Source organism: Raphanus sativus, unplaced genomic scaffold, assembly GCF_000801105.2.
Source record: "Raphanus sativus cultivar WK10039 unplaced genomic scaffold, ASM80110v3 Scaffold2492, whole genome shotgun sequence".
NCBI classification, from domain to species: domain Eukaryota; kingdom Viridiplantae; phylum Streptophyta; class Magnoliopsida; order Brassicales; family Brassicaceae; genus Raphanus; species Raphanus sativus.
The window spans coordinates 1-15,237 of record NW_026617800.1 but is presented as its reverse complement, the minus strand read 5'-3'; the positions used below and the strand labels follow the sequence as shown (position 1 = coordinate 15,237).

Here is a 15,237-nt window from a genome sequence, read left to right as displayed (position 1 = left end):
GATAGTAAAGTTATAAAATATAATACAAATAAGATTATATAAATAGTCATTTTATAACTAAATATTCAATTAGTGATATATTAACTAATTATTTTAGAATATAAATGAAAATTATATAAATTTTTAATTTGAAAAAATTAAAAACTTTAAATTTTTTTGGGTTGAATGATATTTTCTTTATAATTTTATTATTACTTTATAATTATCAAAAAATATATTTCAATATTTAATATTTTGAAAAAGTGTTGATTAATACTTCAATATGTGTTTTACCCATATTGTTAGTCAATTATAATTGTGGACTAACAATATTACTAAAATAACATAGTCAATGAATGTTTATGATTAAAATGATTTGTCAACAAAAGTTGAATGTTTTTTTTTTGTTTACCAAAGTTTGGTGATTTATTTCAACCAAATTTGAAAATTGATAATTTAAATGATATTTTTATTGTATATGTGCATTTTCATACCCTAAATTTAAGTGATAGCTGCATATTTTTAATACAAATGATTATTGCTTTCGTACGTTACGTAACTACATCGAACAAAGAAAACAGGTGAAATTAAAACACACATGTCCACACATGGACACAAGGAGCATTTAAAGTAGAAGGCCAGTGGTGGTTAGAGAGTATGTGAAATAAATAATTAATCGGCCCAAATAGATTGGTAAGTGTTAGCCGCCATGCTAATAACTTCAACCTCAGATCTTTCTACTAAAACCATTTCATTATAAATTCTACGTACACTCCCCACTTCATCTCCTCAAATTCATCAAAACACACTACAAGAAAATGTTGATTCGTCTCCCTTTATTGTGTCTTCTTGTTTCAGTCACGGCCATTGCGGCTGACTTAACACCGGAGCGTTATTGGAACACTGCCTTACCGAACACTCCCATGCCAAACTCTCTTCGTCATCTTTTCACACCAGGTTAAAATCTTTGCACAGTTGTACTTTATATATATTTGTTTCTATGTGTCCCAAGCTGATTGATTACACAATCTCTGATCGATAGTTTGTGATTATGTACGTTAAGAACATCTCCAAACCATCTTTCTATTTGTTTGTACGAACAATTATAAACAAAATTATTTCAACACATTTTTATCTCTTTTAAAAAAATAGAAATTTTTACCTTTTTCTCTGTATATTAAAAAGTATTTATTTTTCAATATAAAAGTATTATAATAAAAATACATTGAAGTAAATATTTTTATTTCATTTTGTATTTTAAGAAAAAGTAACAAAATATATATCGTAGATTTCACTGATGAGAAGAGCACGGACGTCCAAGTAGGCAAAGGAGGCGTGAACGTTAACGCCGGAAAAGGCAAAACCGGCGGAGGAACCGCCGTGAACGTTGGAAAAGGAGGTGTGTACGTGGACACCGGCAAGGGCAAGGGAACACACGTGAGCGTTAGCGGAGGAAAAGGTCCCGGGGGAGGCGTAGGCGTCCACACCGGGAAACCCGGAAAGAGAACCGACGTAGGAGTGGGTAAAGGCGGCGTTATAGTGCACACGCGCCACAAGGGCAAGCCGGTCTACGTCGGTGTAACACCAGGACCGAACCCTTTCGTGTATAACTACGCAGCGAGCGAGACTCAGCTCCACGACGACCCCAAAGCGGCTCTCTTCTTCTTGGAGAAGGACATGGTTCCCGGAAAAGCTATGAGCCTTAGATTTAATGCGGAAGACGGTTACGATGGTAAAACGGCGTTCTTGCCGCGTGGGGAGGCGGAGACGGTGCCGTTTGGGTCGGAGAAGTTTTCAGAGATCTTGAGTATCTTCTCGGTGAAGCCAGGTTCGGGAGAAGCTGAGATGATGAAGAAGACTATTGAGGAGTGTGAAGCGAAAAGGGTTGGCGGAGAGGAGAAGTATTGTGCGACTTCTTTGGAGTCAATGGTCGATTTTAGCGTTTCTAAACTTGGCAACTATCACGTCCGTGCTGTTTCCACTGAGGTAATAATATAAAACTCTTCTCTTAATGTTTTACGGTTTATGAATTATGGTTAGGTTTAGATTCGGCAGAAAAGAAATAAAGTTTAAACTTAATTAAGTACCTATAATTAAAAAAAGTATTTGTAATAGGTTTGTTAAAATCTGATGAGGTTGGGTTGTATTTACTTTATATCTGGTTTAATTCGGTTGAGTTCAGCTAATTATTACTTCATGCAACATATTACATTCTTCCGCTTCATAATATAAAATGTTTTAACAATATTTTTTTTTTCAAAATATAAGATGTTTATAGTAATATTTGATATTTCAAAATATAAGATATTTTTTATTTAGATGAACATTTTTTTGAAAATGATGAGAACAATTACATTTGAGTGTTTATTTTGTAATTAGTTGACTTGTTTTAAATTTATGTCTTTAATTAGATAAAAATAACTTTCTTAGTCTTTGTGATTTTAGCTAAAACATTCTATATTTTTTGAACTAGAGTAAATATATAAGTGAACACAAATAAAAAATCAATTTGGTATAATTTGGTTTTACACATACTCAATTGTAATATAATCAATGAAGAAAGTTTGGTTCAGTTTAGTTTCATTTTTGTTTATATATCCATGCTTAATATACTAGTTGATTGGTGTTACATTGGTTACTACAGGTGGCTGAGAAGAATGCACCGATGCAGAAGTACAAAATAGCGGCAGCCGGGATAAAGAAATTGTCGGACGACAAGTCAGTGGTGTGCCACAAACAGAAGTACCCATTCGCGGTGTTCTACTGCCACAAGGCCATGATGACGAGCGTTTATGCTGTTCCGCTCGAAGGAGAGAACGGGCTAAGGGCTAAAGCGGTTGCGGTATGCCACAAGAACACCTCGGCTTGGAACCCAAACCACATGGCCTTCAAAGTGCTTAAGGTGAAGCCTGGGACTGTTCCGGTCTGCCATTTCCTCCCTGAGACCCATGTTGTTTGGTTCACCTATTAGATAGATCTGCTTTTATATATTGTGGGCTATATGTAATAAAAAATAATGTTTGATACACTCTCTTTTGGTATGTTTTGATTATGAATATACATATACACATAACACATATGCGTCGCTTCATATAGTCAAAGAATGAAATGCATCTATATGTTTTCACTTTGCATAGTTGTTTCTGTGGCCTGTTTTTTCTCTTGCTGTTTTACATGAATGTACTGTATAATAATAAAACTAGGCTTGAAATATTAAAAGAGCTCATTTGTAGAAAACAGTAATGTTCGTAATGGATGCAAAGAAAACACCAAAGAAAAAAATAATATTGTCAGAAGTGGGATTTGAACCCACGCCCTCTCACGAGGACCAGAACTTGAGTCTGGCGCCTTAGACCACTCGGCCACCCTGACTGTTGCAAAAGATTTATAAAATAAACAATTCTGTAATTAAACATGAATACAAATTAAGATATAAGCCATTACAACATCTAGAGTGAACACAACTGAAAACAAAGTTTGGAGAGTGTAGTATACAGATCATCATTGTATAATAACAAAAGAAAAACCATCCTGCTCCCAAGTCCTAGACTCTCTTAACTAATCAAAAGCTTTGGACTATCCATCAAAATCCATAAAATAGTCGAAACGATGTTGTGTCCTTCAAAAGCTTTCACCAAGTCCAAAACAACACTGGTTTAGCAGAGAACTGAGTTCCTCGTCACTCTTTGCTCAGCCTGTTTTTGGAACTTAATTCGATCTTTCCCTCTGAGTCTTCCTCGCTTTTCATTCTCTTTTACATCATTATCGAGGCTTTCAGGTGCTTCTTCCTCCGTTTTTTTGGCACATCCCTCTGTTGACTTCATCTTGTTATCTTCATCTTGTTTCTTGAACCGAAACAGAGTTTTCAGGTTCTCTGTTAATAAAGTATTGATTGATAATATATATAACAGAAGAAGGGATTACTTGGGCTTGTTATACAGAGTTCTCCGGTCGCGACGGTTGTTCTCTGGCGGAGAGTTACCGTTTTGGGAAAGAGAGTAATTCTCACGCCAAAGGAGGGATATTTTTAGAATTTATTACTTTTGCCCTGCGACACCCCTACGGCTATTAATAATTTTCCTTTTGGTCCTTTTTGAATCTTCTATTTCTATGTTAATTCCTTATTCTGAAAATTTTTAGTATTTTCGGCTATAATTTTCTTCTGCTAATATACGATTATGTGCTTGAACAGAACACTTTCTTTTTGACTAGACTTGCACAGTAAATGGCTTGGTTTCTTATACATTGAGTAGCAATTCATGTAACGTATGGTCTCAAATATAAAAATATACCCATCTCTGGTCCACTTAATATCAAAACGTAGTTTGAATTAGATACCACATATGTTGAGCAAAATCCTTGTACATTTGCTAAAGTTTTTAATGAAATTTTCACTTGCCCCTAAGGTGTGTATGATGGAAGTCATCCTAATGAATATCACCCACTTGTAGTAACAATGTAAAGCTAAATACAATACCAAGACATTATTGAGTCTCTCTTCTTTGACATTCATAATATTTCTTTACCTGATAAAAGTTTCTACTCTACGAGAAGGATGCATTCCCCCTGCTGCTGCTACATGAGAAAATGAGGAACTGATCAGGGTAATAATGAATTTATAGCAACTTCATGTAAAGATAAAGAGGTTAAAAATCTGAGTACCCGCGATCTTTAGACTCGGTTGCTGAGCATGTCTAGAATAGTGTAAGCAGCTTTCTGAAACTGTTCTTTCTCTTCCTCGAGAACCCTCTTCTTCTCCATCGCAAAATCCTTTTGACTTCTCAATCTCCTCCTTGATTCCAACAGAGTTCCCATCGATCTCACTGCACACAAGAAGAGAAAAGAGGCAGCACTCACTCACTCAGTCAGCAGTAGCCATGATATATAGTTTTGTGGCAGGCAGACACAAACAAGACGCTTACTTGACCAGCTTGAGCATATTCTCCATCCCCACCTGAACTTGCTGTGACATGTCTGCAATTTTGAAACGTATCAGGAGACCGTGACTAGAAGAGGTTGAAACAACACAATCTACACGCATTGCTCACGATAGAGAAACCTTCAAACGACTTATATGTTTGTCTTCTCATAGTATATAGCGATCCATGAACATCATCTGAATAACAGTTGATCTGTCATTCTAATGAATTCTTCTTTTCCAGCTAATCTGGGGATCATCAGTATCAATGGCGGTTACTAATATACATCTCGATTTCAAATTCAAATCAAGCGATTAAGCCATAAAGTATGCACAAATTCGTTAAATACAAGATCGTAGAGAATTTTGATTCCATGATTCCCGATTCCTAGGTCACTCGAAACTTTGCTAATGAATGAAGAGGATATCAGGAAAAGGGAGAAAACGAACCGAATACGAGAGACGCCAGATCCGATTCGGCTTGATGAGCGACAAGCTGCGCACCACTCTGCGACAGTGATTCCGCCATTATCGCTGTGAGAGAGGTTTCGTAGCGAAGCAAGGGAAGAGAAGAGGTGATTTGTGTTATTTACGAGGGAACAGATTCGTTTTGAGACGTGAGTGACTCCTGGGCCAAGGTCCATTTATACTCAAATTCACTATTTACAGTAGCCTGTTCATATATTTAAGGCCCACTTAGATACTCAAATTCCTTTACTTTTAAATGATACTCGAATCCAGTCCATCCACTATATACAGTAGTCAGTTCATATTCTTTTATCCGTTTTGAAGCTGAGAACAAACTCTGGTATAGTATCAAAGATGGTATAAATATGTAATTTTTATTTGTTATATTTTTTCAGCTTCATGTGTATTCTATGCATATGAATTCTTTTTTTCGTGAACATAAACTTGACATCTTTGATTTAAGATCGAATGAAACTATTCAATAACTGGTAACACAAGAGTAAGGACAAAGGAGACATGTAGTAATGGAAAACAACTAGGGCTTATTACAGAACACCAGCTAACAAAAGACCAACCAGATAATGCTGAAACAGAGAGTAAAGAGATGAGACTCTCACTCAAGTGAAGGAGCCAAATGACACGATTGGCTCAAGTGAATTGCTCTTTAAATGCATCTGATAGCAAACACCAACTCGAAAACGCCATGTTTTCAGAAAAAAAAGCCTGCTTCAGTTCAGCCTCGGGTTTGGCGAGTGTTGTATGATTTGCAGTCTGGACATTTCTGAGCCACCACATGGTACTGCACCTCCGATTTTTTCCCACAGTCGTTGCAGAGGATCTGAACCTGTTTTGTGTCCATCAAATGATTTAGTTATACATACACACTGATTTTGATTTCGTTGTCTACTTGAGCTAATCCTGAGGTGTAACAACTAACCATTCTGTTCTGGTATGGTTCTGGCATTGGTGTAGCAGCAATCTCCACGTCAAATTTCTCCCACACCTTTGACATGTCGCATACAGATTTTGAGCACAGCGGGCACGCGTATCTGCAGAACATAGTTTACAGTTTTCAGTCGTAAGATGCCTACAGTAACAACTTTTCAAAATAGGACACAAGCACTGTGTTATTAACTATACTTACTGGTAATGTTCTCTCATTTCCTCCAGGCACTTCTGATGGATGGTGTGTCCACAGGGCAGTACAGTTACATCGTTCCGTGATTCAAAGAGGTACTGCGAAAAAAACAAACACACACACACACACCAGCCATGACAGTTCTGTTAACAAGTGAAGTTCATGTTTACCACCAAAACAGGGGAGAATAAAAACCAATAAATTATACCTCGAAACAAATGGGACAGTCGTGATGCATTGCTCCTTCAACACAAGGGTGACTGTTCTTGAGAAGGATTGAGTAACAACAGCCTGGTTTGATAGTTAGATTGTACAAGTCAATATATATAGTCTTGTCCTGAAAAGTTAGAGGTTATCTAATGCAGAAGATGTCTTACCACACTTGTGACAGTGAAAGAAATTTTCATGTCCGCCGATTCTGGAACAAAAGAAGAAAAGAGTTCTAGTTATGAACAAAAATTTTAGTGTAATTGTGGTTTATGTTAAAGAGGACTTCAAGAATGTACCTGCAAATTCCACAGCCGTCGCAGTGATACTGTTTTTTAGATGTCTGGAAACAAAATAGTAACATAATGGTTAACCAGTAGGAGAAAAAAAGCCTGGAAAATCTCTAAGGTAAAATATGTAGCAGAAAGAAGATAGAAAATGAACACCAAGCTTAGGAAAATTGTCCTCAGAACACTTACATCATCATCGTAGAGCTTGCAGGCTTCACAGAAGTATTTCCCCATGCATACTCCGCAGTTAGTACAAGTTTGGCGAACCTGGTTAAGGCCAGAGAAAACAGAGTTAGTGCTTCAATGCGTTGAAAGATCTTTGATACCCTCTTTCCTGAACGACTTCTGTCATTAATAAAAGTAAAGAGTTTACAAACACACCTCTTGTTCAGTGCCACAGAGTAAGCAAATAACCTGTGAAGAAGAAAATAGAGATCTTGTTATCTGGAATCAAGCATAAATAATAAAATAGAGAAAACAAGGTATTACAAACTACTTTACCTGTTCAACTTTCTGGCGAGGAATATCATGACTCTGTTTCTGATCTACACTTACACTGTTCTGCTTCCAAGGCATGATTACGCAAGTCAGCATACAAATCTTGAGAAATATAAGAGAGTGCAAACAAAAAAGGCAGTTTCCTGGAATCTGTAACTTGAAATAAAGAACTCCACCTTCGCCTCATTATGACAGTGATGGCAACCAAAGATCTCATCACAGCAAGGAGCTCTAATGCAACACCTTCTTCTGTAATGTGGACATCTGCAAAGACCATTGGGAGAAATTAATCAAAGAAATGTTCAACCCAGAGGATATTTGATCAGGAAGTAAAAAATTACCCATGCTCCATTTCTCCTCTATCAAGTATTTCTTTTGAGAATGACTCTGCCGCCTCTGGTTCCAGAATCAACGACTCAGTTTTTTCATTGTGTGAATGAGGGCTGAGCATCCCACTCTTATCTCGGTCAGTCTTCTGAGGTTGCTCAACGAAATGGTCGAAGTGTACCCCCTCCATTACGAGCTATCTGTGAATGATACTGGCTAGCTGTTGCAAAAGCTTATGTAACCTGCAAGCAAGAAAACATTTAGAATGCATATTCATCATTTCCAAGACAATACGTCACCTGAAAAAACTCGATGAACTGTTGCTTCCATCTACATTGCAGTAGACCAATCCAAATCATCACCAAGACAATCCAGTTATGAAACGGCTCCAACTAGCTTTCTCCAAGAGGCAAGTATCATAAAAAACAAGAAAAATTTACAATTATCCTGTTCAACGGAAAACTAAAAACAGCCCTCTTGGATGATGATGGAGCCTTCATAAAGTAATAAAAGCTTAGCACACTGAGTGCTCACTTCAGTTCTTGAAATCTGGGGGATAAGCAAGGCAAATTAAGATCAAAACAAGGTTTGGGACTGACATAAAAAAAAATGGGAAAAACCGGGTTAAAATGATGGGTTGGGTGTCCAAAATGGACAGACCTACCTCCCAATGCCACACTGCACCATCAGTCAACGTATGGAATCAGAAATTTCTTAAAAGGAACAAAAGCCTGAAAAGTTACTCCTTTGACTCTGGCCTGTTTTCTCTTGAAGCTAAAGGAACTAAGAAGTTACAAGAAAGTTCTACTGACAAGTTCACAAACTCCAAAGGCTAGAGGGAACATCAATCTAGTCATGATATAGGTCTAAGGAAACTCAAGGAGGCTACAAAAAACTAGTGAGCAAGCAGAGGCCTTCTTCAAAAAGCACTATTGGCCAGACAAGAGAAAGGTTTTAAGATTTACATGGCTTTTATGTAGAACGAAGATTGCATTGGTCTGGGTTAACGAACAAAAAATATCCATGCCGAGGGTAGCAACAAATAAGGTGAGAGTAGAGAATAAAATCTTCAACAGCAGACACAAGAAGGAATGTTTCCTCAACTCTTCTGGATCCTTCCGTTAACTAGAACACAGCTCAGAGCTGTCAGCTCTCAGGCTCACCTTGAATGAGAACACTTCCAAAAAGATTCTCCAAGAAACACCCTTTGCCAACTCAAAGACTGACTCACGGTTCATCATACTCTGTTTTATATCTACGAAGCACGAAACTAAATCAGCTGGATGGTTTACTATTAGGCCTACGATTTCTACTTGCTCTCATCCAACACACAGAAACCTAACCTAATCCAATCAATCAAATCTGAACCGTATGAGAACAATCAATTACCATAGAAACATCCAAGGAAACGAAGGATCTAATCACGGAAACGCACAGAGAAAGATTAAAAAGAATGATTCACACACTACGAAGAGATGACGAACTTTCTCGATCTGGCGAATCTCCTCCACCGATTCGATAGTTTCAGAGCGAGAAGAGAAGCTGGCTGAGTTCTCCGACGAAGCGATCCAAGCGAGAAACGATTCGATTGAAAGTGACGACGACGAGCTAGCTTTCTTTTCAGTTAATGAGGACACCTTTCCCCGCGTGTGGGGTTTATATAGGGGAGGCTTGACTTTCTCCAGATACTTCGAATTATTGCCGTTTTCCGGCGCAAGCGAAATATATGTAACTTTAATTATTTTTTTTATTCGCTTTGCTGTTGTTGACAGCTAAAATATCTTACACCATTCATTTCCATGATCCCCCTCCCAAGTTTTAATCTCTCCCCTCAAAAAGGAAAAATGCAAATTAATTGTTTTGACCATTGAGATCATGTAAGTGCTTAGTAACAATTAGCACAATCTTTTTAACAATTAATGAAAGATTGCATTTTCATTCTTTGTTTTTAGACGAAAAACGTATTTAAAACACAAAAAACAATATTTTTTGTAAACCTGATATTTTACAATATTGCGTGGGAAAGGTTACTTACGTGCGTGTTGAACTTGATTAACTTATGTCGCCAACTATTTCCAAATGTCTAATATCTTAGATTCCACAACTGGAATCTGCTGACAAACAAAAAGATCCCACGGAATCAATGCCATATATTATTACACAAGGAAAAAATGTGCCTGGAAAATGCAAATTAACTTTTAACATTGAGATCAAGTGTCTAATCGCAATTAGTACAATCCTTTTATCAATTAATGAAAATATTGCATTTTCATTCTTTGTTTTTAGACGAACAAATAAACAATATGTGCATGGAGTGATATATTTACATTATTGCGTGGCAAAGGTTACTTACGTGTTGAACTTGATTATTGCGGAGATGTGGATGCTGACGTGGCTGCTAAAATGATTGGAAATTCTCACAAGTTTGGATACTGATAAGTTTTACGTATTTATTTACAATACATTCCTCCAAGCTTATCTTATATGATGTAGACACGTTATCAACTCTTCTTCTCAATCCTTTCACTAATACCAATCACATAGTCATCTCATACAAACTTAAGTAGAATTCTATAGTTTGGGTGGTAAGACCGCAATGTATTTTAAAAATTTCTAATGTTATTTGCTTAAAACTTTGTGTGATGTCCTAATATAAGTTTATGAATGGACACAAGCCGATTACTTGTAGTTTTTGGTGTACTTAATACACAATTTACTTTGTACATATTTTTAAGCACTCTTTTAAAAATAATGGACTTGCAGATTATTTATCCTATTTTATAATTTATTATTTGTAACAACTTATAAGTTTTTGATAGTTTGTTAGAACTCCAAATTAAATAAATATATTGTGTATAAATGATTTTCATTATTTTATTATGTTTTACTCAATGTTGAAACAAAGTTTATCAGATATATACTGTTGTTTTTTACTCATTACTTTTTTGTGACACTTGACTTGGTCAAAAGACTCAAAACTAAATATCCAGTATTATGGATTAAGTAGAGATCAAATAGCAAGTATGGTACAAAATGATGTTTTTGAACAGGAACATACCTGAAATGCTAGGGGCCCTAGACATTTCAGTAAGGTTTTAAAAAGAAAAAAAAATATAAATTTGGGAATTTTTTCGAAGTAAATTTTTTAAAAGATTTGGGACTCTAGTACCATGTTTCAATTCGAGGGCTACCCCTGTTTTGAGTATATGTAGGATGTGATAAAATTTTATTTCTTTATGTGGGTAAATGGTCGTTCGTTCTCTTGGACCCGTGGATTTGAGACTGGTTAAGGGTGAACCGGTGAAAGAGAGAGAGTCTTTTATTTCACATCAGTCTTTCATATTGTCTTTTGTGCCGAGTCAGCCATACTAACCGGGTCAAGGATAAGATATAAGATAATGACGTTTCCAAACAGGACCCAACCGTGATGTGTGACCTTCAAGTAAACGCTGCTTCTTTTCTGATATAAATAATAGTCCATCCTTCATTGACAGTTACGACCGTCTCTCTTCTCCAACGATCTTCTTAAACGCTTTCTGGTAAGCTCATTTTCTCTCTCTCTCGTTGACAATAATTTTCGACGCGATCATCCCAACAATGGCGCCTGTTCGTGTTCTCTTAGGTTTGAATCAGTTTCTTTAGATCATAGTTTTGTGAACGAAGAACGTTTCAGATTCTGTGTATGTAATCTCCGTTGATTCGTGCGATAGTGCGATCCATGATGCAGAGGCTAGAATAGCATCTCTTCTTTCGTCATGCTCATATGTAGTGTCGATGCGTTAGGTTCTCGGTGTAGATTAGTGTTGATCCATACCTAAGGCGTAGATTAGTGTTGATCTAACTATCTGTAACGATGCCTTGTGTTCTTGGCCTACATATGATTTTGATTGATACCTTTAGGCGTTAACAAGAGAAAGCGACTTTTATATCTGTAACGATTATCACTTTGTGTATATTAATGATTGATTGCTTGTGATCAAATGCCTGCAATGAAACAAATATTGATTTGGATTTCTTATCTTCTGGTTTAGTATCTGAGGTAGCAATGAAGCCAGGAGGAGGATCAGGATTGAATCCGGAAGCAGCAGCTTACGCGCCATTCTCCAAAAGAGACGTCGGTGATTCTACGCATCCCAATGTAGCTGATGGTTATGGAGTCGAAGGGAAGGATAGTTCTCAAACGTGCATGCCAAAGACGGCAACATCCTCCGAGAAGCAGGTTACGGATGAGGACTTAGAGATGGACATTGACACTTTGTTTCTTTCAGAAACATTCTCTGATTTGTCGTATGAGTCTATCATTGGTGTGTACTTGGCCAACGATCGCGATCTGGATGCTACTATCGAAATGCTGAATGACCTCGAGGTAATTTAATCTCATCTCACTAGTACACTTGATTACACTAGTGAATATATTTGTAAGCTTTAAGTTGTGTTTCCAAATTCTGCAGATTTTGAGTAATGAAGCCGAGGAATACCTCCCGGACACAGTACTGGACATTGGAGATGTACCTGAAACCATCGACCCTTCAACCTCATCAGCTTCAAAGCGAACGAATGAGAGTACTGAAGCAAGTACATCAACATCCTCCCCTACCCCAAACGCTCCCTCCTCCTGATTTGATGAATCTTTAAAATGTGAAGTTTTAAAAAAAGAAGCATTCTTGCAATGGATGATGATATGAGGTCGATGGGTTATCTTAGGAGATCTCTTTTTTATATTTTCCTGCCCCGATGCTCTGTTACATTGGAGATTGAGAGAGAGCGAGAGTACAATGTATAGATTTTTGAAAATATAGAGAATCATTAGCCTATCCTCTCTGTTCTTTGGCCATTGTTTTTGCTCAGTGCCCCTCTCAATATCATCAATATCAATATCTTCTCTTCACCACATGTATGACTATGACTTATGGAATTGATATTGTTCATTGCTATATTTCTAATGTTTACATCCATTATTCATGTCAGTCAACAGAAACATTTGCAACAGTAAATTGTTAAAACGGTGGAATTTAAAAGACAATTTCGAAATTATTTGCTTGTGAGTATGTAATAATTAAAATGAATGAACGTGCAGCTACATTTGCGGCCTTCTTCTCTCTCTAGGTATTATTATTAGAATCATCTAAAAATAAGTCTTTAATACTTGCTCGATTTGGCTTCTTCTTCTTTCCTTTTTCTCCTTTTCATCATTCCATTGGTGATGCTGGAGATCTGATTCTTTTCTTCTGGGTTTTTTTTATTTTAGAGGAAGAAGAAATACAAATAATAATAAAAAATGGGTCTGGATTATTACACCATATTGAAAGTTGACAAGAATGCAACGGAGGATGATCTCAAGAAATCTTACAGAAAACTGGCTATGAAATGGCATCCTGATAAAAACCCTACCACCAAAACTGAAGCTGAAGCCAAATTCAAACAGATCTCTGAGGCTTATGAGGTAACTTATTTTCTCATTTTTTTCTCTTGTTTGCTAATCTTTATTCCCTTAGATCCAAAACTGTATGTGTGCATGTCTTGCTGAGATCCATTCCTTTGACTAAACAATTTTCTTGGGAGACAAACAAAATGTGCCTCCTCAAGCTTATTTTTTAGGCAATGTTGCTGCATTGCTAATTATTCCATTTGTTGTCATCCTAAGAACGTTTCATTTGTGGGACAATGTTACAGGTTCTGAGTGATCCTCAGAAGCGAGCAGTATATGATCAATACGGTGAAGAAGGGTTAAACGGTATGCCGCCTCCCGGGAGTACAGGAAACAACGGAAGAGGAGGCGGTTTCAACCCTAGAGATGCAGAAGACATATTTGCAGAGTTCTTTGGAAGCAGTCCGTTTGGTTTTGGTTCAGCTGGTCCTGGAAGGTCCACAAGGTTTCAGTCCGACGGTGGAGGAATGTTCGGAGGAAACAACGGTAGTGAGAACATGTTCAGAACTTACAGCGACGGCACTGTGCCTAAGAAACCTCCACCCGTTGAGAGCAAGTTGCCTTGTAGCCTTGAAGAGTTGTTCACTGGATCAACCAGGAAAATGAAGATCTCTAGAACCATTGTTGATGCTAACGGGTAAAACTTTGTTTCCATTTTATCACATTAACCCGCAAGATCGACCGAGATTTTGGAGGTCATAAAAATTTAATAAAAACTTTATCAAAATAAAATAATTTAGAGTCTATATTATATATATTACAAATACCAATGTTTTAGTAGAATGTGTCTAGACCGGTTTCACCCACAGCAAGATCGGGCCGACTCTGAAATTTTGGAAGGCATAGACATTTAATAAGAACTTTAATAAAATAAAAAATGTAAAACTATATTATATAAATTACTTTAAATTTAAAAAAAACCAATGCCAATGTTTTAATAGACTGTGTCTAGAACCGGTTTCATTGGTGTGTTGTATGGATGGTGTGAACAGGAGACAGGCGCAAGAGACAGAGGTTCTAACGATTGTTGTGAAACCAGGATGGAAGAAAGGGACCAAGGTCAAGTTTCCAGACAAAGGAAACGAGCAAGTGAATCAGTTACCAGCTGATTTGGTGTTCGTGATAGACGAGAAGCCGCACGATTTGTTCAAGAGAGATGGGAACGATCTCATCACTAGCACGAAGGTGACGCTTGCGGAAGCTATAGGAGGAACAACCGTGAGTGTGAACACGCTCGATGGGAGGAATCTACCCGTTGGTGTCACGGACATCGTCAGTCCAGGGTATGAGCTCGTGGTTCCCGGAGAAGGGATGCCGATAGCTAAAGAAAAAGGAAACAGAGGTGATCTGAAGATCAAGTTTGATGTTCAGTTTCCGACAAGGTTGACAACGGACCAGAAGTCTGCACTCAAAAGGGTCTTAGTTGGTTGAAGAGTTGAGATTTGGAAATCATCTCCATGCTCACCTTCCGTTGTTGTTCATTAGTGGTTTCATGTTTATGGCATGTTCTTGATATGTCTTAAAAACAATCTGTACAAATCTTCTGATTGTGTTGTTGCATACTATTAAACTTTAAAATCCTGTTCTTAAAGACTCCATTATTCAAAGTTTTCAATTTTATTGAACTGCTACGAAAGAGAAGTCATACTAGAGGTTATTCTAGATGGAAAGAGTTTTGTGTTTAGTTTTCAACTGTTAAACAAAGGAGGGGGAAACATTTCTTGAGAGTAGTGGTTAACGTGGATTCCACGGCACATATGGATATACAATAAAGGCCCAATTAAAAATGAGCTTTGATATAATAAACGGGCCCTTGGCGTTTACTTAGGATACCTCATTAGCAGTGAATCCAACGGTTGTAGTCACGTGTCAGTGTCATATCAGACGGACGCTATAATTTGCATGCGAGAGTTGTTAATATTATTACCAGAAAACAAAAGAGAAATTGCAGTGTCTACACGAAGCTTATCTCATATTTAAGTAT

The 15,237-nt window shown here is 37.2% G+C and overlaps 4 protein-coding genes, 1 non-coding gene and 1 pseudogene across 14 annotated transcripts; 3 read left to right on the top strand and 3 right to left on the bottom strand.

The window, feature by feature from the left end:
* Window positions 1–721: 721 nt before the first annotated feature.
* On the top strand, window positions 722–3,108 carry LOC108834466 (BURP domain protein RD22). Its single transcript, XM_057000280.1, has 3 exons — window positions 722–936; window positions 1,268–1,965; window positions 2,624–3,108. The coding sequence occupies exons 1-3, from the start codon at window positions 798–800 to the stop codon at window positions 2,948–2,950; spliced, it is 1,164 nt and encodes a 387-aa protein (XP_056856260.1). The 5' UTR covers window positions 722–797; the 3' UTR covers window positions 2,951–3,108.
* Window positions 3,109–3,267: 159 nt separating this feature from the next.
* Window positions 3,268–3,351, bottom strand: TRNAL-CAA (transfer RNA leucine (anticodon CAA)). Its single transcript has one exon. It is a non-coding gene; the product is annotated as a tRNA-Leu (tRNA).
* A 927-nt stretch (window positions 3,352–4,278) lies between these two features.
* On the bottom strand, window positions 4,279–5,709 carry LOC108834468 (uncharacterized; annotated as a pseudogene).
* A 108-nt stretch (window positions 5,710–5,817) lies between these two features.
* Window positions 5,818–9,495, bottom strand: LOC108834467 (probable E3 ubiquitin-protein ligase RZFP34). Of its 9 annotated transcripts, XM_018607803.2 has the most exons (13): window positions 9,215–9,494; window positions 8,490–9,080; window positions 7,840–8,374; window positions 7,675–7,762; window positions 7,502–7,561; window positions 7,382–7,414; window positions 7,190–7,267; window positions 7,010–7,053; window positions 6,881–6,921; window positions 6,712–6,794; window positions 6,510–6,601; window positions 6,303–6,414; window positions 5,818–6,209 (listed from the first exon to the last, which is right to left on the bottom strand). In XM_018607803.2, the coding sequence occupies exons 3-13, from the start codon at window positions 8,013–8,015 to the stop codon at window positions 6,099–6,101; spliced, it is 918 nt and encodes a 305-aa protein (XP_018463305.1). In that variant the 5' UTR covers window positions 8,016–8,374; window positions 8,490–9,080; window positions 9,215–9,494; the 3' UTR covers window positions 5,818–6,098. The 9 variants fall into 9 exon arrangements, with proteins under 9 accessions (XP_018463305.1, XP_056856261.1, XP_056856263.1 ...); XM_057000281.1 differs by having other exon boundaries at window positions 7,840–8,067; window positions 8,125–9,495; XM_057000283.1 differs by having other exon boundaries at window positions 7,840–8,025; window positions 8,125–9,495.
* Window positions 9,496–11,153: 1,658 nt separating this feature from the next.
* LOC130505681 (polyadenylate-binding protein-interacting protein 6-like) lies at window positions 11,154–12,737 on the top strand. 2 transcript variants are annotated; one of them, XM_057000284.1, is made up of 3 exons: window positions 11,154–11,447; window positions 11,857–12,191; window positions 12,277–12,737. In XM_057000284.1, the coding sequence occupies exons 1-3, from the start codon at window positions 11,423–11,425 to the stop codon at window positions 12,442–12,444; spliced, it is 528 nt and encodes a 175-aa protein (XP_056856264.1). In that variant the 5' UTR covers window positions 11,154–11,422; the 3' UTR covers window positions 12,445–12,737. The 2 variants fall into 2 exon arrangements, with proteins under 2 accessions (XP_056856264.1, XP_056856265.1); XM_057000285.1 differs by having other exon boundaries at window positions 11,161–11,364; window positions 12,277–12,736.
* Window positions 12,738–13,065: 328 nt separating this feature from the next.
* On the top strand, window positions 13,066–14,786 carry LOC130505682 (uncharacterized). The gene is made up of 3 exons (XM_057000286.1): window positions 13,066–13,268; window positions 13,499–13,890; window positions 14,246–14,786. The coding sequence occupies exons 1-3, from the start codon at window positions 13,104–13,106 to the stop codon at window positions 14,682–14,684; spliced, it is 996 nt and encodes a 331-aa protein (XP_056856266.1). The 5' UTR covers window positions 13,066–13,103; the 3' UTR covers window positions 14,685–14,786.
* Window positions 14,787–15,237: the final 451 nt, after the last annotated feature.

What these genes read in the sequence shown, in the direction of transcription:
- LOC130505682 (XM_057000286.1), top strand. Translation starts at nt 13,104, where the DNA reads ATGGGTCTGGATTATTACACCATATTGAAAGTTGACAAGAATGCAACG. An exon ending in AGATCTCTGAGGCTTATGAG is followed by an intron (nt 13,269 to 13,498) that starts GTAACTTATTTT and finishes ACAATGTTACAG; the next exon opens with GTTCTGAGTGATCCTCAGAA. An exon ending in ACCATTGTTGATGCTAACGG is followed by an intron (nt 13,891 to 14,245) that starts GTAAAACTTTGT and finishes TGGTGTGAACAG; the next exon opens with GAGACAGGCGCAAGAGACAG.
- LOC108834467 (XM_057000281.1), bottom strand. Translation starts at nt 8,015, where the DNA reads ATGGAGGGGGTACACTTCGACCATTTCGTTGAGCAACCTCAGAAGACT. An exon ending in GACGGCTGTGGAATTTGCAG is followed by an intron (nt 6,922 to 7,009) that starts GTACATTCTTGA and finishes CTTTTGTTCCAG; the next exon opens with AATCGGCGGACATGAAAATT. An exon ending in GAAATGAGAGAACATTACCA is followed by an intron (nt 6,415 to 6,509) that starts GTAAGTATAGTT and finishes TATGTTCTGCAG; the next exon opens with ATACGCGTGCCCGCTGTGCT.
- LOC130505681 (XM_057000284.1), top strand. Translation starts at nt 11,423, where the DNA reads ATGGCGCCTGTTCGTGTTCTCTTAG. An exon ending in GCCTGTTCGTGTTCTCTTAG is followed by an intron (nt 11,448 to 11,856) that starts GTTTGAATCAGT and finishes CTTCTGGTTTAG; the next exon opens with TATCTGAGGTAGCAATGAAG. An exon ending in AAATGCTGAATGACCTCGAG is followed by an intron (nt 12,192 to 12,276) that starts GTAATTTAATCT and finishes CAAATTCTGCAG; the next exon opens with ATTTTGAGTAATGAAGCCGA.
- LOC108834466 (XM_057000280.1), top strand. Translation starts at nt 798, where the DNA reads ATGTTGATTCGTCTCCCTTTATTGTGTCTTCTTGTTTCAGTCACGGCC. An exon ending in TCGTCATCTTTTCACACCAG is followed by an intron (nt 937 to 1,267) that starts GTTAAAATCTTT and finishes TATATATCGTAG; the next exon opens with ATTTCACTGATGAGAAGAGC. An exon ending in TCCGTGCTGTTTCCACTGAG is followed by an intron (nt 1,966 to 2,623) that starts GTAATAATATAA and finishes TGGTTACTACAG; the next exon opens with GTGGCTGAGAAGAATGCACC.